Here is a 23,586-nt window from a genome sequence, read left to right as displayed (position 1 = left end):
TCAGAGCAGTACAATATAAATGGTGCTAACATTTGGGTTTGTGTAGCCAAGAGAGTTAGATTACAATGAGAAACACAGGTAATATACTATACAAAAATCTGACAATTCTAGATCACAAGAGACTTAAAATAAAGTGAAATGTTATTACTTTCTATTCCACTAGGTGGTGCTAGCCAATGCATGCGAGGGGCCTGCGTCCAATCAGACTAGTATGACCTTGTTCATGGTGTTGTCTTTTCACAGGTAACAGGATTAAAATGTCATATCATTCAGTGGGGTTTTGTGGTGTAATGCCCCCAGTCCACAGATGACATCCCCTTACTCTCCAAAATTATATTAGGACGTAACTTCAGAACATTGCTGTAAGGCAGAGGTGGGCAAACTATGGCCCGCGAGCCACATCCAGCCCGTGGGACTGTCCTGTCCGGCCCCCGAGCTCCTGGCCTGGGAGGCTAGCCCCCGGCCCCTCCCTTGCTGTCCTCCCTCCCCCACAGCCTCAACTCACTCACACTGCTGCCAGCGCAATACTCTTGGCAGCGGGGCAGTGAGCTCCTGGGGCAGCGCAGCTGCAGAGTCCGGCCTGACCCGGTGCTCTGTGCTGCGTGGTGGCGGTGGCGTGGCCCGGCTCCAGCCAGGTGGCACGGCTGTAGTGCCGCCAACCACCGGTGCTCCAGGCAGCGTGGTAAGGGGGCAGGGAGCAGGGGGTTGGATAGAGGGCAGGGGAATTCAGGGTGGTGGTCAGGGGGCGGGGGCAGTCAGGAAGGAGGGGGATTGGATGGGGCAGCCAGGGCACATCAGGAATGAGAGGAGGGATTGGATGGGGCAGGGGTCCCAGAGGGGCCGTCAGGGAACAGAGGGGTTGGATGGGGCAGGAGTCCCAGGGCGGTAGGGTGGAGGGGGAGGCAGATAGGAGGTGGGGGCCACAACCCCCTCCATACAATTTACGAAACCCGATGTGGCCCTCAGGCCAAAAAGTTTGCCCGCCCCTGCTCTAAGGAATCAAAAGAACAGTCAGGCTATACAAAAATTATGTGCTAAGAAGTGGGAGGCAGAGGTTTATTAAAGGAAGGGTAAAATAATGAAGGCAAATTTCCAGATTGCCAAGCAAACAAAACAGTTTCTACATCTTTCACAGCTTGGGAGACTGAGAAAGCTGTCCAAGTCTGTGAGACTAGTGACTAAGTCTTTGTTCTAAACTGCCCTGCAGTTTGGATTATACAAACTAAAAGGCTCCTAGTTAGCATTAGCATACTCCTCTTCAAAAAGAACTATGTTAAGGAGAGCTAGGAGTTTAGTTCACATCTGCAGCACCCACCCGGGGAAGTTACACCGCAACATTTTGGTCATACCACTATTCACACCCACAGTAGGCCTTCGGGTCAGCACAGACAAACCCTACATGAATGCACACATTACAATCTCAAAAGCGCCACATTTCTTTGGGCCTAGTGTTTGCTAGTGCAGCCAGATGTATCACAGTGACAACAGACAAAGAGAAATACCATGGGGCATAGGCACCAACTTTCTCCGGTGCCGGTGTGTGTCTGCCCCTGGCCCCGCCCCGACTCCACCCCATCCCCAAAGTCCCCACCCTAACTCCACCCCCTCCCTACTCCTATTGGATCCCTTCCCCAAATCCCCGGCCCCGCCTCTTCCCCCAGCACACCACATTCCCCCTCCTCCCCCCTCCCTCCCTCCCTCCCTGCCCCGCGAATCAGCTCGCGGAGGAGGTGGAGGCGAGCTGGAGCAGGGGGGCGGGGCAGGGAGCTGCCAGTGGGTGCGGAGGACCCACCAATTTTTTAACGTGGGTACTCCAGCCCCGGAGCACCCACGCAGTCAGCACCTATGCCATGGGGCGGGGGGCTGCAGATTTTTTTTATGTACAGTCAAATCCTAGGACAACAAGGCATTCAGCTACGTGTAAAACAAATCCACAATCCAAGAATGGCTGGCTGAATACTATTAATAGGTCGAGTACATACAAATGTATCACATATACATGGGCCCCCTATGACTGCTTCTTCTGCTTACCCTGTCAGAAATAAGTCTTTAGAGACAGGGACAGAGATCAGCTTACAAATACGGCACGATTGTGGGAGTCCTCTATCTCTCAGGGTGACCCACGTCTCTTACATGGGCTTCATCTCTTTGCAAAAGCTTGGACAACAAGGCTGTGTGACATTGCACTCCACGTTTTATGGAAATATGCTTCTGAGTGTGAATATGATGTAACTGGAATATGCTTTATGCAAAAGGTCTCTTGTAAGGTATCATAACAAAGGTTATAACCCACTGAATATATTCCTCCTATTTGTATGCATGTATCATTCTTGTATCTGAAGCTAGAAATATGATGTATAACTCTGAGGCCCTATTGTAATTATGCAAACTGTGGGCCATTAATGGTGGTTTAGAATCTTGATGGCTCCCATTGACTAGGACAATTGGTTGTAAATGGTTTATTTACCTGCAAGCCTTCCTGTGTATGTGTGGGCCAACCCAGGAAGAATGGAGACTAGGGATCTTACAGTGACATGTGACCATATCACATGATACTGGAATCCATCTTAATCCTTGTACTTTTCCATTGATGAGGCAGGGGAGGGGAAGAGTACAGACAAGAGATTCCCGCCTTGTGACAAAGCTATAAAAGGGGGTGGAGCAGGACAAAAGGGGCTGCCAATCATGAGAAAACCCGGGCTTACCACCCGAGATGTCTGCCAGAACTAACGAGGACTGTACCAGGGAAAGGATTGGGCTCAGACTAGGAAGGCGTCTAGTCTGCGAAAGAAGTTTAGACTTGTGTGCTTGTTTTATTTTGCTTGGTGACTTACTTTGTTCTGTCTGTTATTACTTGAAACCACTGAAATCCTACTTTTTATACCTAATAAAATCACTTTTGTTTATTAATAAACCCAGAGTAAGTGATTAATACCTGGGGGAGCAGACAGTTGTGCATCTCTCTATCAGTGTTATAGAGGGTGGACAATTTATGAATGTATACTGCATAAGCTTTATGCAGCGTAAAATGGATTTATTTGGAGTTCAGGCTCCCAGAAATGCTGAACACTGGAGTCTGGGAAAGTCCCTGTTAACTGAGAATCCCTTGGCTGAGTGAATCTCAGTTTCAGTGAACTGCAGAGACGCATGGCCCAACCTCCGGGTCTGTGCTGGAGCTGATTGGAGTGTCTAACTCAGCAAGACAGGAGTGGAGGGTTGTTCTCAGTGGTATCCCAGCTCATTGAGTGACAGTCTCAAGGGGAGTCTCTGTGACTGGTCACAGGCTGCACCTCTGAAGAAATAAGCAGCCAGGAAATGAAGCTTCTCCCTGCTCCTCTCCTGCAATATGTATGGGGCATGCACATACTGGGGCAGAAAGGCTGAGGAATATGCAAGCTCATCTAATCACTCTGCCACTTGGGGGTTTGTGTTCAAAGTCGTCCCCTTTGTCACTCTGCCTTTACTCCACTTTTTCAGGATGAAGTTGTAGACTGGGGGCTTTGATTTGTTCAGCTTTTTTTGCATGCACTTTGAGATTCAGTATGAATGTTTTTCTAAACAGCAACATAGTTACTAGGCTATGACATATCACTTAAGCTGCTGGTTTGGTAGTACCTCCCTGTGATGGGCATGGAAATGCTATGTAACTTAAGAATACTGAGATGCACTAATTTTGTGAATATCATATCAAATGATCCATATATGCACACTTACTCATGTTAAACACACTAATCAGGTGCACCAGTAATTCTGTATCTATGTGCTATGAACCCCCACTAAATCAACAGGTTTTATTATTTGTATTACTGTAGTTGTGGACCAGGACCCCATTGTGCTAGGCACTGTACAAACAGAACAAAGAGAGAGTCCCTGCCCTAAAGAGCTTACAGTTCAGACAACAGTTTATATCTTTTGTTGGGAAAACTAACCTGTTTATAAAATAAAATGACAGGACTCTCTTCAGCTACTTTGAATAATTTAAGATTTAAACCCCAAGTAAGTTTCAATAATCACCATCTGCTGCTGGGCACTGTAGAGGCTCTGAAGTTTGACCCAAGTCAAATCTCACCTGCATTCTCCAGAGGCACAAGCTACATGGAGTGGTCTTAGTCTTCCCACCCTTACCGCTAATATGGGCCAAATCATGCCCACACTTGTGTACATCCCATCCAGTCCTACTGAAGTTCTGGGGTGTAAGTTAGCACAGAATTTGACACTACCTCAACTACTGTTCTTAGATACACTTATTCTCAACATAGATCTTATGAATTTTTTACCACACATGCCAAAAACACATTCATATTGATATTTCAAAATAGCTTCTAAAAAAAAAAAATCATTGCTATTCAGCATTTTGTATTGGCAAATACAATTTTGTTAGGAATAACTGATAAAGTTAGTTTCCCAGATCTGAAGAAATAGCTTTGTGTAAGCTTAAATGCTGGTCTCTCTCATCAACAGAAGTTGGTCCAGTTAAACCTTGTCTCTCTAGTATGCTGGGACCAATACTGCATACATAAAGTCACCAGAGTCATTGTAGCCTTTCAGTGTGTGTTGGGGGAAGCCTCACATTCCATGTTACCAATATTTTTAAAGAGATCTTTTCACTTAACTCAAGCAAGGAAAAATGTTAAAAAGTTAGGCAACAATATTTTTACAATAATTTAGAAACATCTATCAGAGGGGTAGCCGTGTTAGTCTGTATCCACAAAAACAACAAGGAGTCCAGTGGCATGTTAAAGACTAGAAATCTTATGCCCAAATAAATCTGTTAGTCTTTAAGGTGCCACCGGACTCCTCGTTGTTTCTTAAAAAAAAACAACCCACAAACACCCACACATCTGTACATGCTCCACCCAGAAAGGAAAAGTCATGTTATAGCAGCTTACCTCACTGGCAGACATATTCTTTACCTGTTCTGGTTTTAGTTCTGTTTAAAAAAAAAAAAAAGAGTAATGAGTTTCACAAGAAAAGCCATCAAAACATTTTATGTTCAATTCTAATCTGAAAAGTGATTAAAAATGGTACCTTGCAACTCAACATGCCTGCTCCTTGTATATTCCGAGTGAGATCTGCTTGCTTTAAGTGACTACAATGTGTATTGATTTTCACTCCTCTTAGCCTTGCACAGCAAACAGCTGAGAGTGTGAAACGATTCCATTTCGCTTTGTGCATCAGAATTATTTTTTAAGTTCAAGTCAGTTGAATCATTGCTTTTAAACTTGTGCAAACTCATTTTACAGGGGTCTTCAAATAATGACCCCATTGACAACAGATTGCACAGTAGAGTATAACTGAGGGCATTCATTTGCCCTGCAGAAGTTTTACTACCAGTAGGGTATGAGAAGAGTTGTAGTTTGTAGGGCTGGCATTTAAAAGGAACATTTTTTTTCCCCACTTCACATTTTAGATGGAAGCCAGAAAGGAGAAGGAGAGGGGAAAAGACTTCAAACCCCATACTGCAGTTTTTATGGGCTCTTCTCAGAGAAGTACATTCTAAATATGAAGAGTTTAGATTGCAGACAAAAGGTACAGACATTTTGGTGCACCAATCAGTTGCAAGTGTAAGCACATAATGTTTCCAACTTACTGGAGGAATATAACTTATGATGGTTCTTATGAGACAGCCACTTTTAATACAATACTGTTCCCCCATTTTCATTCAGTGTAGTTGCTACCTGTGATTCCCGAAGTCCAATCACACTGACTCATGACAGCCCATTAAAAGTAGCTACTGAAGGCAAAGCGGCGAGAAAGGAAAGTTACTTGCCAGCAACTGGAGTTCAGAATATTTACAGATTCACACTCTAGAATTTGTGCACTGTGCCTCAAATCCATGAATCACTTCAAAACAGCTTACTATTGGGGGACCTGTGGCACCTCGACTCATGTCAAGTCAGGTTACAGAACGACTATATCCTTCAGTTGCCCTCAGTTTTCTTTGCCTGCCTGAAAGACTCCAAAGTGGAGAGGAGGGTGGGAGAGTGTGGCAGAGGCACACAGAGGCAATATATTTGGAAACTTCAGTTACTGTTAAGTAGTAATCTCTTCTTCATAAAATTGTCTCTGCTGATCCCCCATGTAGAAGATTAGCGAACAGTAGCAATACCTAGAAGGACTGAGGCCTGGTCTACACTAGGCATTTATGTCGAATTTAGCGCCGTTACATCGAATTAACGCTGCACCCGTCCACACCACGAAGCTATTTAGTTCGACATAGAGGTCTCTTAAATTCGACTTCTGTACTCCTCCCCAACGAGGGGAGTAGCGCTAAATTCGACATGGCCATGTCGAATTAGGCTAGGTGTGGATGGAAATCGACGCTAATAGCTCCGGGAGCTATCCCACAGTGCACCACTCTGACGCTCTGGACAGCAGTCCGAGCTCGTATGCTCTGACCAGCCACACAGGAAAAGCCCCGGGAAAATTTGAATTCCTTTTCCTGTCTGGCCAGTTTGAATCTCATTTCCTGTTTGGACATCGTGGCGAGCTCAGCAGCACTGGCAACGATGCAGAGCTCTCCAGCAGAGATGGCCATGCAATCTCAGAATAGAAAGAGGGCCCCAGCATGGACTGATCGGGAAGTCTTGGATCTCATCGCTGTGTGGGGCGATGAGTCCGTGCTTTCCGAGCTGCGCTCCAAAAGACGGAATGCAAAGATCTACGAGAAGATCTCTAAAGCCATGGCAGAGAGAGGATACAGCCGGGATGCAACGCAGTGCCGCGTGAAAATCAAGGAGCTGAGACAAGGCTACCAGAAGACCAAAGTGGCAAACGGACGCTCCGGATCCCAGCCACAGACATCCCGTTTCTACGAGGCACTGCATTCCATCCTAGGTGCGGCCGCCACCACTACCCCACCACTGACCGTGGACTCTGAGGATGGGATATTGTCAACGGCCGGTTCCTCGGACATGTTAGCGGACGGGGAAGATGAGGAAGGAGATGAGGAGGACGAGGCAGTCGACAGCGCTTACAACGCTCATTTCCCCGACAGCCAGGATCTCTTCATCACCCTTACAGAGATCCCCTACCAACCGTCCCCAGCCGTTAACCCGGACACAGAATCAGGGGAAGGATCATCCAGTAAGTGTTTTAAACATCTGAACATTTATTTTTAACAGAACAGGAATATTAACAATAACAACAATGAGTTTCTCATGATTAGTGTGCCCTAGGCGCTTAACGTTTCAGTCCTGGGCAGTGCAACTATTGAAAAAAAATCTAACAATGTCCGGTTTTGCATGATTGTTCTGCCCAAGCCGCTCTACTGTTTAGTCCCTGCCAGTGCAGCTACAGTAAAATGCGGTCTATATGTCCGGGGATAGAGCTGAAATCCTCAATGGACATCTCCACGAAGCTCTCCTGGAGGTAATTGGAAAGCCTTTGCATCAGGTTCCTGGGGAGAGCGGCCTTATTGGGTCCTCCGTAATAGCAGACATTTCCGCGCCAGGAGACAAGCAAGTACTCCGGGATCGTTGCCCTGCAGAGGATGGCGGCATACGGCCCTGGTCTTTGCATGCTTTCCCGAAGCATTCTTTGTTTTTCCGTGTCTGAGATCCTCATCAGGGTGATGTCGCTCATGGTGACCTGCTTTGAATTAGGTAGGGGAATGTTAGTATTGGGACTGCTTGCCCGTTCCTTTACAGAACTGTAACCGGCGGTTTACAGCCACGCGGTGGAGGCGGGAGAGGAGCAGCATACAGGGATCTTTCCCTGGGACAGCCGCGAGGGGGTGGGACAGGGGCAGAGCTCAGTCTTGCCGGATTGCTGGCAGCAGGGACTGGTATTGCTTTCAATGTGAAAGGAGGCCAGTGCAACTATTTAAGCAGCCACAAGTCTACGGCTTACCATGTCGGCCTGCTACACAAATTCCGGTGTCCTGCCCCGCTTCTCTGATCTGCACTGCAAGACCCCAGGCACTGAATGTGAAGGCCAAAAATTCGACCTTGTCCTGAGTGCGCATGTGATAGGTGCTGTGCATGGTCTTCTTTACAGAGAAAGACTATGTTCTTTGTTCACAACTAAATTTATCTTTCTGAGGAATGCACTCCCTTTTTCCCATTCCCACAGCTGCGACTGTCTCCCAACCCAGCCTGGCATCACACTCCCAGAGGCTAGCGCAGATTAGGCGTAGGAAGAAGAGGACATGGGAGGACATGTTCTCGGAACTTATGGGCTGCTCCCGAGCCCAGGCAGCACAGCAGACCCAGTGGAGGGAGAACTTCTCCCGTTCCATGTGTGAACGGTGCATTTGGGACGAGAGGTGGCGGCAGGAAGACCAGCAGGCGACTCAAACGCTGCTTGGACTAATGAGGGAGCAAACGGACACGCTCCGGCGCCTTGTGGATGTTCTGCAGGACCGGAGGCAGGAGGACAGAGCCCCGCTGCAGTCTCTCTCTAACCGCCCTCCCCCGCCACCAAGTCCCATACCCCCCTCACCCAAAGTCCAAAGAAGGAGGGGCGGCAGAGTCCGTGAAAACTCTCACTCCACCCCTGCAGACTGCTCTACTACTAGAAGGCTCTCATTCCCCAAAATTTGACAAGTCCTTTCCTTCCCGCCTCACCCAAGCCCCCGTCCCAGTTTCACCCCCCAGTTTCATGTGTAGTTTATAATAAAAAAATACATTTCTGTTAATTACTGTTTCCATCATGTTCTTTAGAGGAGAGTCTGTCTGAAGGGGGGGGGGGGGGAAGGGGGTTGGTAATTGGACAGGACAGTCACCTTTACCAGGGTACAGAGGCGGGGGCAGGTTCAGCAGCAGGGCACACACACATTGCAGTCACTAGTTACCCTGGTCAGTCTGGGAGGTGGTTTTAGTGTTCTGTGGGGGGTGGGGGGTGCTCTGTGACTTTGTGGTGGGGGACGGCAGTTACAGATCTTATGCGGCGGTCCTTATCCTGGATCACAGAGCCACGCAGCAGGAGATCTGTAACCGTCCTCCCCCTGCCACAAAGTCACATAGCCCCCCCACACACAGAGTCCCGAACAGGAGGGGTGGCAGGCTCCGTTGAAACCACCAGTCCACCACCGCGGAGCCTGTCATTCCTGGAGTTTGGAAGCGTCATTTGCATCACTACACTACACCCGCTCCCCACCACAGTCTGCGTCCCAGGTTCAACACTTTCCCACGAAAACAGTAATAAAGAAAACGGTGTTCATTAACAAAATTCAAGTGATTTTATTTTTAAACGTGTGTTGGAAGGGGGGGGAACAGGGTATGTAACTGGAGAGGATACTGAACATTTAGTGGGTAAAGAAACGGGGGCAGGTTCAATTTCTCTGTACACAAACTGAAAAGTCACTGGTTACCCTGCTCACTCAGGAACCTAGCTTTCAAAGCCTCCCGGATGCACAGCGCGTCCCGCTGGGCTCTTCTAATCGCCCGGCTGTCTGGCTGGGCGTAATCAGAAGCCAGGCTACTTGCCTCAACCTCCCACCCCGCCATAAAGGTCTCCCCCTTGCTCTCACAGAGATTGTGGAGCACACAGCAAGCTGCAATAACAATGGGGATATTGGTTTCGCTGAGATCACAGCGAGTCAGTAAGCTTCTCCATCTCCCCTTGAGATGGCCAAAAGCACACTCCACCACCATTCTGCACTTGCTCAGCCGGTAGTTGAAGAGTTCTTTTTCAGTGTCCAGGGCGCCAGTATAGGGCTTCATGAGCCAGGGCATTAGCGGGTAGGCTGGGTCCCCGAGGATGACTGTAGGCATCTCCACATCCCCAAGAGTTATTTTGTGGTCCGGGAAGTAAATACCTTCCTGCAGCCGTCTAAACAGACCTGAGTTCCTGAAAACACGAGCGTCATGAACCTTGCCCGGCCATCCGACGTTGATGTTTGTAAAACGTCCCCTATGGTCCACCAGTGCTTGCAGCACCATTGAAAAGTAGCCCTTTCGGTTGATGTACTGGCTGGCCTGGTGGTCCGGTCCCAGGATAGGGATGTGAGTTCCATCTATAGCCCCACCGCAGTTTGGGAATCCCATCGCGGCGAAGCCATCTATGATGGCCTGCGCATTTCCCAGGGTCACTACCTTTGAGAGCAGTACCTCAACGATTGCGTTGGCCACTTGCATCACAACAACCCCCACGGTAGATTTGCCCATGCCAAAGTGGTTCGCGACTGACCGGTAGCTGTCTGGCGTTGCAAGCTTCCAGAGGGCTATGGCCACTCGCTTCTGGACAGTCAGGGCTGCTCGCATCCGGGTGTCATTGCGCTTCAGGGCAGGGGACAGCAACTCAAAGTTCCATGAAAGTCCCCTTCCGCATGCGAAAGTTTCGCAGCCACTGGGATTCATCCCAGACCTGCAGCACTACGCGGTCCCACCAGTCCGTGCTTGTTTCCCGGGCCCAGAATCGCCATTCCACAACATCCACATGACCCATTGCCACTGTGATGTCCTCGGCGCTGGGTCCCGTGCTTTCTGACAGGTCTGTGCTACTCTCAGACTTCAGGCCCTCACCGCGGTGCCGTAGCCTCCTCGCCTGATTTATCTGCATCTGCCTCTGGGAAAGGTGGATGATAAGCTGCGAGGCGTTGACAACGGCCACAACTGCAGCGATGGTCGCAGCGGGCTCCATGCTCGCAGTGCTGTGGCGTCCGCGCTGTCACTGACCAGCAAAGTGCGCGAACTGATTTCCCGCCGGCGCTTTCAGGGAGGGAGGGCGGGAGTGACTGTTGGATGACGACAGTTACCCAAAACCACCCTCGACACATTTTTTTCCCCAGAAGGCATTGGGGGCTCGACCCAGAATTCCAATGGGCAGCGGGGACTGCGGGAACTGTGGGATAGCTGCCCACAGTGCACCGCTTCCAATGTCAACGCTTGCCCCGTTAGTGTGGACTCACAAAGTCGAATTACTGTCCTTAGTGTGGACACACACGTTCGACTTTGCAATATCGATTCCACATATTCGATTTAAGTAAAATCGAACTACTCTCATAGTGTAGACATACCCTGAGTAGTTGAACAGTGACTGAAGGACTGCCTTTCTGACACAAGCCTCCAATTTGGCTCCCACATTGAGAGTGAGTGAGCAGTGCTAAATAAAAGTGTTGTTTTAACTAAAAATTTCCAAAGAGGAATGTCAAAGGCAGGACACTGAGGCAGCCACAACCCTACTTGATTGGGCTCATGTAATTCCATCATTCAACCTCAAATGGTCCTAACAGCTGAAAGCCAGTTTTTCATACATTCAGATAATCCCTGAAATCAAGACAAATTCCCCCATGGCATTTCTTCCTGAAGACAACCACCAACCAATATGATCTGAACAGCTTTTTTCACATCCAATTTATGAAGCAGGCGAAGAATGTTCTCTAATACAGACAGCTGTAAGGGATATGGTCTAGTTAAGATGGAACTGACACTAACTTGGGAAGCACATCATTCCATGAGTGGAGGCATAACAAATTGAAATGTTTCTGTCACCTGTTAATATCAAATGGTTCCTTTTCATGACATTTTGAAACGCACCAAAAAGCAATGCTAGACAGTCTCCACCTTGCCATGCACAGCAACACAAGACTCAGGAGGTCATGGATCTATTCTGATTAATTTTGGAGATTTGAGAGAGAGATGGACAAATGATTTGTAAGATAGAACAACAGTATCTTAAATTTCCTGAAGAGGTTTAAAAAAAAAAAAAAAAAAAAAAGGTACTACAGAAAAAGTCACATCACTTACCTCGAATAGGGCCCAGTGCTGCATCCTTTGCTAATGCAGTTAAGTCACTTCCTGAGTATCCATCTGTCATTCTTCGTAAAGGGGGAGAGGGGAGGGATAGAAAAACTGTCAATGATCTGCATCTTTATACATGCATATTAGCAAAGAGAGAAATAGTACTTCTCTAAGATTAAATGACAAACTGCACAGCATAATTAGTAAATTATATAAATATGTTACTTCAAACATTTCTCAACTGAAAAAACACTATCCATTAAAGTTCAATATCAGTATTAAATGTAAGTAGCATTTTGGCAATCAAAGTCTAGCAACTGGGATCTATTGCTGAATGCCATTTTAACACACACTTATAAATGCAATAGTTTTTCTTTAAACAACCCACTAGATTGTCAGCACTTTCTACTCTCAAATACTTGCTAAGAACTGTCCAGATACAGCTGTTGTGACTTCTTCATATCACAATGACTAAATACTAATGATAAATACTTTATGCTGTGCTTCCAGCCCATGACCAGTTTCTTTGGTGATTCAGTCTACAGTAGAACCTCAGGAGTTACGAACACCAGAGTTACAAACTGACTGGTCAACCACACCCCTCTTTTGGAACTGGAAGTACACAATCAGGCAGCAGCAGACACACACAAAAAACAAAAAACAAGACATGCAAATACAGTAGTGTGTTAAATGTAAATTACTAAAAAAATTAAGGGGAAGTTTAAAAAGATTTGACAAGGCAACTAAACAGTTTCTGTGCTTGTTTCATTTAAATTAAGATTGTTAAAAGCAGCATTTTTCTTCTGCATAGTAAAGTTTCAAAGCTGTATTAAGTCAATGCTCAGTTGTAAAACTTTTGAAACAGCCACCATAACATTTTGTTCAGAGTTACAAACATTTCAGAGTTATGAACAAGCTCCATTCCTGAGGTGTTCATAAATGAGGTTCTACTGTACTTTGGGGACTGCTGCAGGAATCTCACCAAGACTAAACTTGAAAAACCATGATGAGGACTGGAAAGGAAGGAAGGAATCGAAAGGAATCTTAGCTTTTTTAGAAAAAATGCAGTTCCTATTTTGTGGCATGTTGTTGGTACACTTCACACATTGCAAGAAGTTTTCCCTTAAAACTTACAAACTTTTGTTTATACTGCAGCCAAATAATGAGTGAAAGTGTGTATATTATGGAAAAATCATATTTTCAAACAAAGTTGCCAAATACTATCTGCCTATCTTGTTGTTTTATACTGCTGCCCATTATGGTAGTGTCTGAATGCCTTCTAGTAGGCTTCATGGCATGTCTGACATTCTTCCTTTTGGGGAGGGTTTTTGCTTTTGTTATTTTATTAATTTCCTTTTTTAGTTGGTAGGGGTGTCGTGTAGAAAGAGGTGTCAGCATTGAATGCTTCATTCTTAGGGTGATGAGGCTTTTTCTGAGAGGAAGGTTTTGCAGCATTTTCTAAAACCAATCATATTCTGGGGTCGCCTGATCTCCTCTGGAAGTTTGTTCCACAGCTGGATCCTTTACACCAATAATGCTTTATCCCAAGCACTTGCAGGCTTTGTAATCTGAATTGTGCCAGAGAAGTGCAGCTGTCACTGTCGTTTATGGATTGAAATTTGGTCTATAATATAGCTCGACACTGATCCATTAACTGCTTTGAAAATGAGGACCAAAGCTTTAAACTGGTATCACAAGCTAACTACGAAACAGTGGAGGGACTTCAGCTGAGGCTTCATATGCTCACAGCAGCCTAAGCCACAAAGAAGGTGGGTAGTCCTATTCTGGACCAGCTGGAGCCTGTGGATTGTCTTCACAGTCAGCTTCATAATGAGTTACCATAATCCAGCCTGGAGGTGACAAATGCATGGATTACTGTGGGCTGGTCCTTTTCTGGGAGGAAGAAACATTTTCCCTAATAAGCTGGAGATGAAAAAAAAAAAAAAAAAAAAGATAGCAATGCCACCGAGTCATCCAAGCTTAGTCAGGCAAACAAACTTGAGGCTTTGCACCACTGTGATGAATGGGGGTCATATGCCTTCAAAGCACGATGGAGACAATGTTTAGGATAACTCTTCAAAAGCTTTTTCCCTTTTTGACCAGCATCATTCTGGTCTTGCCTGAGTTCAGCTTGAGCCGATTGCTCTTCATTCAAAAGCAGATTTCTTGTCAGTGTTCTGACATTTTAGTAATGGCAGAGGGTGCATCAATTGAAAAGGAGATATACAGAGGAGTGTAATCGGAATACTGTTGGCAGCTGAGGCCATGGCAACTCAATCTCTCCCAGTGGTCTTACATAGATGCTGGAGAGAAGGAGGGAGAATATGGATACCTCTGTGACCCTGCACATGAAGGCCTTTGGAGAGGATAAGCAATTACCCAATCACCACTCCAAATTCTGCTGGAGAGGAACAACTGAGCCACTGTAGTGCTGAGCCATCTATTCCTATTATGTATCACATGTCTAAATACTTTAGAAGTGAACTGCAAAGCAAGAGAAATCATGTCCTTTACTGCTCATTTAAGAAATATAAAGATGGCACAACATAAGGTTTTTTCCCCCTCCTAAGAAGGTTGAAGTCAACATCCCCTTCAATCTCCACTCAGGGCTGGAAGAGCTGTACTTCAGGCTTTAGCCTCATTCTCCAATTTAACCATTCAGGTGCTTCAAAAGATTTGCTGAAGTCATCAATCAAAGAGAGGGAAACCAGAACTGGTATTTCCAATGTGAAAAACAAGCAGAAAAAAAACAAACAAAAAACCCCAATATTATATACTGAAAAGGAGCAGTAAAAAAAATGCTGTACCCCCGCCCCCACCTTTCAAAAGCAGCCATTAGAAATTGTCAAGAGGCACACAAATGGCCCATTAAAGGAGCTAGTTCATCCAATTTTCTGGAGGCCCTGCACCCAATTACATTTCTGTTTGTGGGAGAAAGAGGGTTTAGTAGAATTATTAAGGAATAAAGAGTAGGACAAATCCCAGTCTCTTGCCAACCAAGGAAATGTGGCATGTGAGTCAAGTGAACAAAGTCTATAGTAGGGAAGGGGTAGCACAAAGAATTTTTCAAAAGTTGTGCTTAGTGATGTTTGCACATAGAATCTACAGTCACAGCACTTAACTTGCAACCCCATTTTTTACTTCAATTAGATATTCGTGCATCTGACATGGCTGAAGAGTTTTCTGCAAGTGTGAATTAAGATGACAATAAATGCGACTTCATTGTGCCGCAAATTTATGTGATGTTGCAGATACAAAATGGCTGATGCATACTAGCCCCGCTGAACGTGTGCATGCACCCCTCATACACACACAAAAATAAAAGACTCAAACGAAGTTACACTATTTAAATTCTTGATGCCCTGCACCTCACTCAGTTTTCCTCCTCCATGATCTACCAAGTAGATTCATTAGTATCTCAGAAGTGTGACAGGAGAGAGGGTCTTTTCCCTTACATTAAGGAACATGTCTTATTTCCCTCTCCCTTCTCTACCTCCTAAATAGCATTCATAATGGGGTACCTAACATCCAGAGGATGAGCACGTAGTAGTATTGCGTGATCCATAAGAATTTTCACAATGGAAAGCTCAAGTAACTTTGAGGTATTTTTCAATGCAAATTTAAAATCTTCAAACAGCAAAAATATTGGAAAGGCCCTACACTTATGGAATCCTTGCTATTCCATGCTTAAAATTTCAGTATTGCCAACCCCAAAAATGCACAAGTCAGGAAAAAGCAAAACAAAAACCAATGAGATTTGTTTTCAACCTGAAATGCACACAAAATGTAGAGCAGGTGCTCTCTTTAGTCAGCTGGGAAAGATGGGGCTCGCCTAGAGGTTGGGTGGGAAGGAGCTTGCCTTCGTTTCCTGTCTCCCTGCCCCAGGCACAGTGCTGATCAGCATGTTTCAACAGCAGATCTAGGTAGTGAGAAAACAGTGTGAACAGTACTCTCTTACACAGACTGACCGGGGGGGGGGAGGGGGAGGGGGAATGGTCTTTTTCATAACTTCCAAAATGTGTGCAATTCATTCTCAATACGTTACACCTAGAAAGGGACATAAGAGGTTCTATAAATATATTATGAACAAAAGAAAGATGAAGGAAAGTGTAGGTCCTCTATTTGGCAGGGAAGGAGAGCTAAGAATGGACAAGGTTCAAGAAAGCTGAGGTGTTAAACACCAATTTTGCATCAGTCTTCACTAAAAAGGTAAATTGTGACCAGTTGTTTAATATCAGTTAATGTTACCAAAAGGGAAGAAACACAGGCCAAAATAAGGAAGGAACAGGTTACAGAATATTCAGATAAGTTAGATGTACTGAAGTCAGCAAGACCTGATGAAATTCACCTTACTTAAGGAACTAGTTGAACCAGTCTTGGAACTAACTGCTATTATCTCTGAGAACTCCTGGAGGATGGGTGGAGAAGGGCAAATGCAGTACTTATTTTCAAAAAGGGGAACGAAGAGGATACGGGGAAACTATCGACTAATCAGCCCAACTTGAATACCCAGAAAGATACTGGAACAAATTATATTTTTAAGTACCTAGAGGATACTAGGGTTTATAAGCAGGCTTGGAAGGATTAGATTTTTATTGGTAAATGTTGGTGGGGTCCCACTGGGGGTCTGTTCTGGGTCCTTACTATTTAATATTTTCATCAATGACTTGGATAATGAGTGAAAAATATGCTTATAAAATTTGCAGATGACAGCAAGAGGGAAGGGGTTGCATGCAGTTTGGAGGACAGGATTAGAATTCAAAATGACTGATAAATTGGAGAGTTGATCTGAAATCAACAAGATGAAATTCAGTAGAGACAAGTGGAAAGTACTTCATTTAGGAAGGAAAATTAAATGCACAACTACAAAATGGGAAAAGACTGGCTAAGTAATAGTTCTGCTGAAAAGGATCTGAGGGTTATAATGGAACAAATTGAATACAAGACAACAATGTGATGAAGTTGTGGAAAAGGCTCATATCATTCTGAGGTGTATTAACAGGAGCATCGAATACATAATACATGGGAGGTAACTGTCCTGCTCTACTCAGCACTGGTGAAGCCTCATCTGGAATACTGTGTCCAGTGATGCCACATTTTAAGAAAGAAAAGTGGATAAATTGGAGGGAGTGTCCAGAGGAATGCAACAAAAATGATCAAAGGTTTAGAAAACCCGACCTATGAGGCAAGGTTAAAAAACTGGCATGTACAGTCTTGAGAAAAGACTGAGGGGAGGAACAGAACAGTCAGCAAAAATGTTAGAGCTATTATAAAGAGGATGGTGATCAACTGTTCTCCACATTCAAAGGTAGAACAAGAAATAATCTGCTTAATATGTGGCAAGGGAGATTTACGTTAGATATTAGGAAAATCTTTCTAAATATAAGGATAGCTAAGCATGGGAATAGGCTTCCAAGGGAAGTTGTGAAATCCTCATCATTGGAGGGTTTTAATAACAGGTTAGACAAACATGTCAAGGATGGTCTAGGTCTAGCTATACTTGGTCTTGCCTCAGAGCAGAGGACTGGACTAGATTATCATCTCTTGATGTCCCTTCCAGCCCTACATTTCTATGATTTTAAGTACAGGCAAGGTTACAATTTTAATATTCCTGATAACTAGCATTAGTTCTAAATGTAACTGACAGAGCAGTTGATATGACTGTTGTGGACCAGCAATATTGTTAGCAGAACTATCAAAGTACTTACCTGGCTAGTTGTGCCAGCTCTTTTTGGGTCAATGGACTTCCTTGCTTGCTTAAAAGATTTTTTAGTAAAATCAATCTTGTCTGAAAAGAAGCATTTATCAGTTGTAAGTTCATGTACAAAAAACTTATTTATTAGAAGATATAAAACAAAAATATATGGAATGTTTTTGTGAATTCAGAAGCCTATATATATATGACATTTGCAGTACTTTTGACTATGGTGGACATGTCAATACTTTCTTTTAAGGGGTCATATAGATTTAGTAATCATGAAATTGAGGGCCCCATTGGTTCCAGCCAGGCACTGTACAATCATGTCAACTAAACTACAGTCTTGATCAGAGACACTTCTGCTGCTGCTAAGATAGCAAACAGTGCTAATAGTTTTTTGTTTTAGTGTTGAAGAACTTCTAAAATTAGGCCACACAATTTTTTAATCCTTTGCATGAAATAATTTCATGTCAAACCAAACAAACCTGCCGTTGCAGTATTCTAGGCATATCAAAACATGTCCTTGTCTGCTTAATCAGCACACTGCCTATACAACAGCAAGCTGCCCAGAAGGAGGGAGCGGCTACTAGCAGATTTGATTCTAGTAAGTACATCAGAATATAATAACTTAAATATTCACCTGAGTGGTATAAACTTACCATACTGGCTAAAGTGAATTAGCGGACAGTGATCAGTCACAAAATTCAGTAATTTGCAATAAGTCTACCAATCATTAGGGCACATTAACAAGGTTCTACAATATATTTTCTTGTTTTTCCTATACAACAGGTTTTTAAGAACTCTCAGAAAGAAATGCACACATAAGCCACACACTTACCTCTTCATTTGGTAAAGATACATACACCCGTTTGGTGAATCGTCTGGGGGAGGGGGGAGAAAAAAAAAAAGTAGTAACATTTTAATATTTCAGAAGAACTAGTTAGTAAAAGCTGACATTTGATAAAAGTACACATTTTATGCCCATGCCACCAACACTAATTTTTTTTGCTACCTATGGTAATTAACTAAAGAAAACTTAGATAGGGAATAGCAAATTTGAAATCCTTGCCCTTGACTGAGGCAGTGCAGGATGTAGCTAGATAAGAAGCAAAAAGAAGGTATATAATTTAACTTGATATAGTTATATTATTTTAGTGCCATGATTGTTTCTTTTATCTCCTCACAAGGGTAGATGCATTAAAGCAAGGCCTACTTGGGTCTTGTGGCAGCTGTTCCCATGAGGATGGCACTTGGAGAATAAGGGGAGTTTTTGAGACACCTTCCACGATGTTGTAGTATGCAGATAGTTGTACTTGAGATTTGTAGCTTTTGCATTATGTTCATTTTCTAAATAATGGAAACTTTACATAGCCTGAACCCCACCACATTATTTAGTACTCTATTTATCTAGAAGCTTATTCTGGTACAGGAAGGTGCGGTTTGCACTATCCAGATTGAATTTTGCCCCCTGTATTTTACCACCAGTGAGAAATCTCTCCTTCAGTATGGTATATGCATATTCTCACTTGTGGGAGACTAACAAGAAGTACAACTGTTTAGGAAGGTGGGCTGAGGGCCAAATTGAGTGTGGGTGATACATAAGGTCTGAATGAAACTCCAGGTAGTAGCCCTGCAGAGTTTAAAGGTACAAACATTATGAGCATGCCATTGATGCTACCTTAGCCCTAATGAAACTCTTACGGGAGGAAAGAATGCCTTGCTTGTAGCTCTTAACATGTTCATGGATAACAACTCCCTACAAGGATTCCAATGACTCTGCATAGTCAGATACTTCAGATCAGACCCTCCAGCCCAAGCTGGTAACGTCTATCCCTACAACCATCAGTGTCAGAATGAATAGAACATCCTTTTTAACATATTCTCATATTGTCCACTATTGCAGAATCTTTAGAGTCTTTGAAAATGTTGAGGAGTGTAATTCATGTTCAGAGTAATTTGTAGGGAGCCAGTGAAGTCAAATCTGCATTCCTCAGTCTAGCATAAGAGGTGTAAGTGGGAGATGCCATGTTACAAAGCAGAGGTTCTCAAACTGTGGTTTACAGACCACGAGTGATCTGCGAGCTCCATCCAGGTGGTCCGTGGATAGTTCCCTCTAAGGTGCGCGCCTGGGCAGCTGCACACAAGAGAATGAAGGGCCACCCACCTAATTAGTGGAGCCGTGCAGGCGTAGCTCCACTAATTAGGTGCCTGGACCCTGAAGAAGAGGCACATGTAAGGTGAGGTGGTGGGCTTGGGGGGAGGGGGAAATAGGGGGTAGGTGGAAGGGGGCAGTGGGGTGAGAAGAGGGGGTGGGAGGAATTTGGGATGTGCAGGGCTGCAGCGGCCAGAGAAGGAGGCGACTTTCCCCAGCTCCAGGGCTGTGGCGAGACACGGCCCTCCTTCCCAGCCTCAGCTCTGTGGCCCGGGAGAGACACCCCCTTCCTTCCCAGCCCCACCTTGGGGGGGGGAGAGGGCACATCCATCGCATTAGAAAGTTAAGACTACTGATATTAAAATAGGAGTTCTGTGCTTTTACTTGTATTTGTGTTTTATCCAAAACCCTTTACAGTAGTTAGCTAACGGTACAAACAACATTTGGAAAGATCATTAAGTGGTCTACCGAGACCCTCAGCAATTTTCAAGTGGTCCGTGAAAAGAAAAGTTTGAGAACCACTGTAAAGGATTCTTAAGAATCTGAAACAAGGCCTCCAAGGTCCTATTGCTTTTGAAGTTACCATGCCTCCAATGTTCAAAAGAGAAATTCAGTGCTGCTTTCATGTAGAAGTGTCTATAAGAGAGACTTTCCCCTCAGTTTACCCTTAGACCCAAAGAATGGAACAGATGAGTGACATGAAAGGATCTGAGAGAGTACCTGTTTAAGACCATTCCAAGCTGATGGCACTAAAGGCACAAGTAACTCAAAAGGGAATGCTGAGGCTCTTCTTTAAAATAAACATTGAGTATTTTGTTAATATTTACCACCCAACAACTCTAGCAAATTTCAGTCCAATACAATTTGAAGAGTGCAAGATACTTAACTGTGAAACTTGTATTTTATAATAGGAACTAATTTAAGCAGGACCATCCCTAGCCATTTTGGTGTCCTATGCAGCCCCCCTGCGGGGGAGGGAGGGGCTGTCTTCAGGGCAGGGGCGGAGCGGGGGGGGCTTTGGGGAAGGATTGGGGCGGGGCGGGGCTGGAGCAGAGGCAGGGCCATGGGGAAGAGGTGGAGCAGTGGCTGGAGTAGCACGCAGCTGCGCAGGGCACCAGGAAATGTGGTGCCCCAAATTTCCTGGTGCCTTACACAGCTGCGTACTTTGCGTATGGGTAGGGATAGCCCTGAATTTAAGTGCAACTGGCCTGAATACATCTTAAAAGGAGCATCATTTAGGTACCTGAGAACAGCATCATCCAGCTCCTGTGGCCTGTTAGTTGCCCCCATTACAAGTATTCTGTCCTCTCCAGAAGACTGTACCTATAATGTTGTAAAGCAAGAGTAACGCAAAATTGAAAACTAAGAAACAATGCAATAAACTGTAAAAAGACCAAAGTGCACTGACTGGATGTTGACACTAAATGCTCATGTTTTTGTGGGTGTTGACTTTATGTTATCCACATTATTTTCTGCCTACTTTGTGGTTTAAAAAAACAAAAAAAAAAAGGGTATATTTAAACTCCATCTCAATTTTCCATAGCAGCATCTGGTGTCCAAAATAAGTGCCATGACTAGCAATTAGAACTTATGGTCTTGGAGAATTTTGATATTGTGAGTGCTCAAAATTAAAAAGTAAACTGACTATCTTTACTGTTTCAAACAAAGTCAAATTTTACTGCCACTCAGGGCAGTGAAACTACACTGAAACCTATAGAGAGGAAAATTGAAATGTAGGTCTAAAACAACTCAGGGACTTCTATTATAGATCAATCTAGTCTAGTCTCCTGACTGACAGTGGCCAGTGCCAAATATTTCAAAGGAAGATGCAAGAAAATTTAAGTAGATAATTATGCAATAGCCTTCCTCCTGCCCAAGAAATGAATTCCTTCCCTCATAGCGTCTCTGCGGTTACTCCCACCACTTACCCATCTTCTCTTCCCCAACCATGAAATACTACAAAAATAACAGGAGTACTTGTGGCACCTTAGAGACTAACAAATACTAACACGGCTGCTACTCTGAAACATGAAATACTACAGTCCACCCACAGCTCCTCCCCAGGTCTCGATCACCATCCTCCCTGCTCAGAGACTGAACTCTCTAATTCTTTACTGGGCAAAAGGTAGAAGATGTTTGCTAAGAAATATTTTTATTGCTGTTCAAGGAAATAAAGGAGAGGATTTTTAATTGGTGGAGCTTAACCCCATTAGGGTATCATTAGCAGCTTTCATTGGCACTCATCATTGTATTAACTAATTTAAGTAACAACCAACAATACTGTAATACTGATACTTACACCATCAAATTCTATTAAAAATTCTGTTTTTAGACGCCTACTAGCATCATGTTCACCTTCTCTTCTTTCGCATAAAAGGCTATCAACTTCATCTAAAAAGCAAAGAGTCTTAGTTTTAAAGTTTCAGCCAGTGAGATTGCTAAATATCAAGGTTTTAATTCAACTATTATTTTGCTAGTGTGGGGTTCCAATAAAAGAGGTCTTATCTTTACTCTTCAGGAGGCAGACAAACTTTGCCAAAGTTTAAAAAATATTTGTATAGGTGTTAAAAGAGCAAGGCCCAGTGGCATTAGTAAAGGATCACCGATTTGACATCTGACAGGACAGGAATTTTGTATGCATTCTGTCATCTGTGGGTAATAAACCCCAAGTTTCCAAAGAGGATGAGAAAATAAATGCAAAAATTTTCATAACTCTGTACTGCAGGTCATATATAAAAACACACTAAAATAGAATCTTTGCATGCAAGGTTATCATAGGACAATTCTTTTGTTAGTTAAGCTTTTCCTAGATTACTGGATACTAGGGCAGAATGTGGAACATGCTCAAGTGAAACATGCTCCCCAAATGAAAAACCAATTAAGGAGCAAGTAATCACTGATGCAGAGAGATCCCCTGATCTTGTTATGTCTTGCATTATTACTGAGACAAGTGAGCCTCAAATAGAGAGCACTTTAGTTTAAAAAGATTTTATTTTGCAAAAAATATATATATAGATCTTACTAGCCAAACATTAAGGTCTTACCTATAAAAATTATAGACGGCTGAAGTTCTCTGGCTACTGCAAAAAGAGCACGCACCAGTTTCTCTCCCTCACCTACCTAAACAGGGCAAGCATTTTTCAAAACAAATAAAAAAAGTCAATAAGTGACTGTTCACAAACACAAGCTTTGCACGACCCATTCCCATACCACGGATAAGCAAACCACTAATTCAGCAATAAGTGGTGAAGCACCCTGCCTTCCCCCCCCCGCACACACACACAGAAAAATATGAAAACTTCACTAATGATTCTGGCTGGAAATGTTAAAGGAGTGTAAGGAGTTAGGTGCCTAAATCACAATGAAATTCAAAGCAAGTTGGGCTCTTAAAAATCAGTCTTTATACTTAAATAAAAATATTTCCAAGGGAGTGCAGGAGTTTGCTCAATAATGAAGCGTCAATTTCTGAAACTGCTGTTTTGTATTTGTTAGTATCAAATACACTTTTCAGTACAATGCATTATCTAGTGTGCAGACACGTGGAGGGTTTTGGCTTAACAAGGTTAACGGACTAAGGCAGCACCCGCCCATGGCACAGGATGTCCCCCTCATCATAAATATCAATGTATTAGCCCTACAAGTCTGTCAGATAATCAAGATCCTAATGTATTAGCATGAAGAAACCAAAACCATTAGCAACTATTACTTACGTATTTTGAAGTTAGGCTTGCAGCACTTATGTTAAAGAAGGTTGCATTCGATTCTGCAGCAACTGCTTTGGCCTGAAAAACAGTAAATCCCTTCTTAATGGTAGGCAAGTTGAAGAGCTCCAATGCATTTTAGGATTTAGAATAAAACTTAACAAGACAATAAGTATATGGTATGAAGAAAAATAGAATATGATGTAACAAAAAACGGTTACTCACCTTTGTAACTGTTCTTCGAGATGTGTTGCTCATATCCATTCCAATTAGATGTGCGCGTGCCGCATGCACGATCGTCGGAGAATTTTTACCCTAGTAACACCCAGTGGGTCGGCTGTGGAGCCCCCT

At 44.0% G+C, this 23,586-nt stretch overlaps 1 protein-coding gene across 2 annotated transcripts in view; it reads right to left on the bottom strand.

Moving 5' to 3' along the window:
* The window catches only part of SPAST (spastin), a 66,941-nt gene that overhangs the window by 1,615 nt on the left and 41,740 nt on the right, over positions 1-23,586 (bottom strand). For both annotated transcript variants that reach the window (XM_065400778.1, XM_065400779.1), the window contains exons 8-15: positions 23,245-23,316; positions 22,579-22,654; positions 21,834-21,925; positions 20,778-20,857; positions 18,221-18,263; positions 17,393-17,472; positions 11,691-11,761; positions 4,890-4,930 (exon numbers count right to left, since the gene is read on the bottom strand). In XM_065400778.1, the coding sequence (XP_065256850.1) occupies positions 4,890-4,930; positions 11,691-11,761; positions 17,393-17,472; positions 18,221-18,263; positions 20,778-20,857; positions 21,834-21,925; positions 22,579-22,654; positions 23,245-23,316 (555 nt within the window). The remainder of the gene's footprint in view (positions 1-4,889; positions 4,931-11,690; positions 11,762-17,392; positions 17,473-18,220; positions 18,264-20,777; positions 20,858-21,833; positions 21,926-22,578; positions 22,655-23,244; positions 23,317-23,586) is intronic.

This window comes from Emys orbicularis, chromosome 3, assembly GCF_028017835.1.
Source record: "Emys orbicularis isolate rEmyOrb1 chromosome 3, rEmyOrb1.hap1, whole genome shotgun sequence".
Classification (NCBI taxonomy): domain Eukaryota; kingdom Metazoa; phylum Chordata; order Testudines; family Emydidae; genus Emys; species Emys orbicularis.
This window is presented reverse-complemented; position numbering and strand designations above follow the sequence as displayed.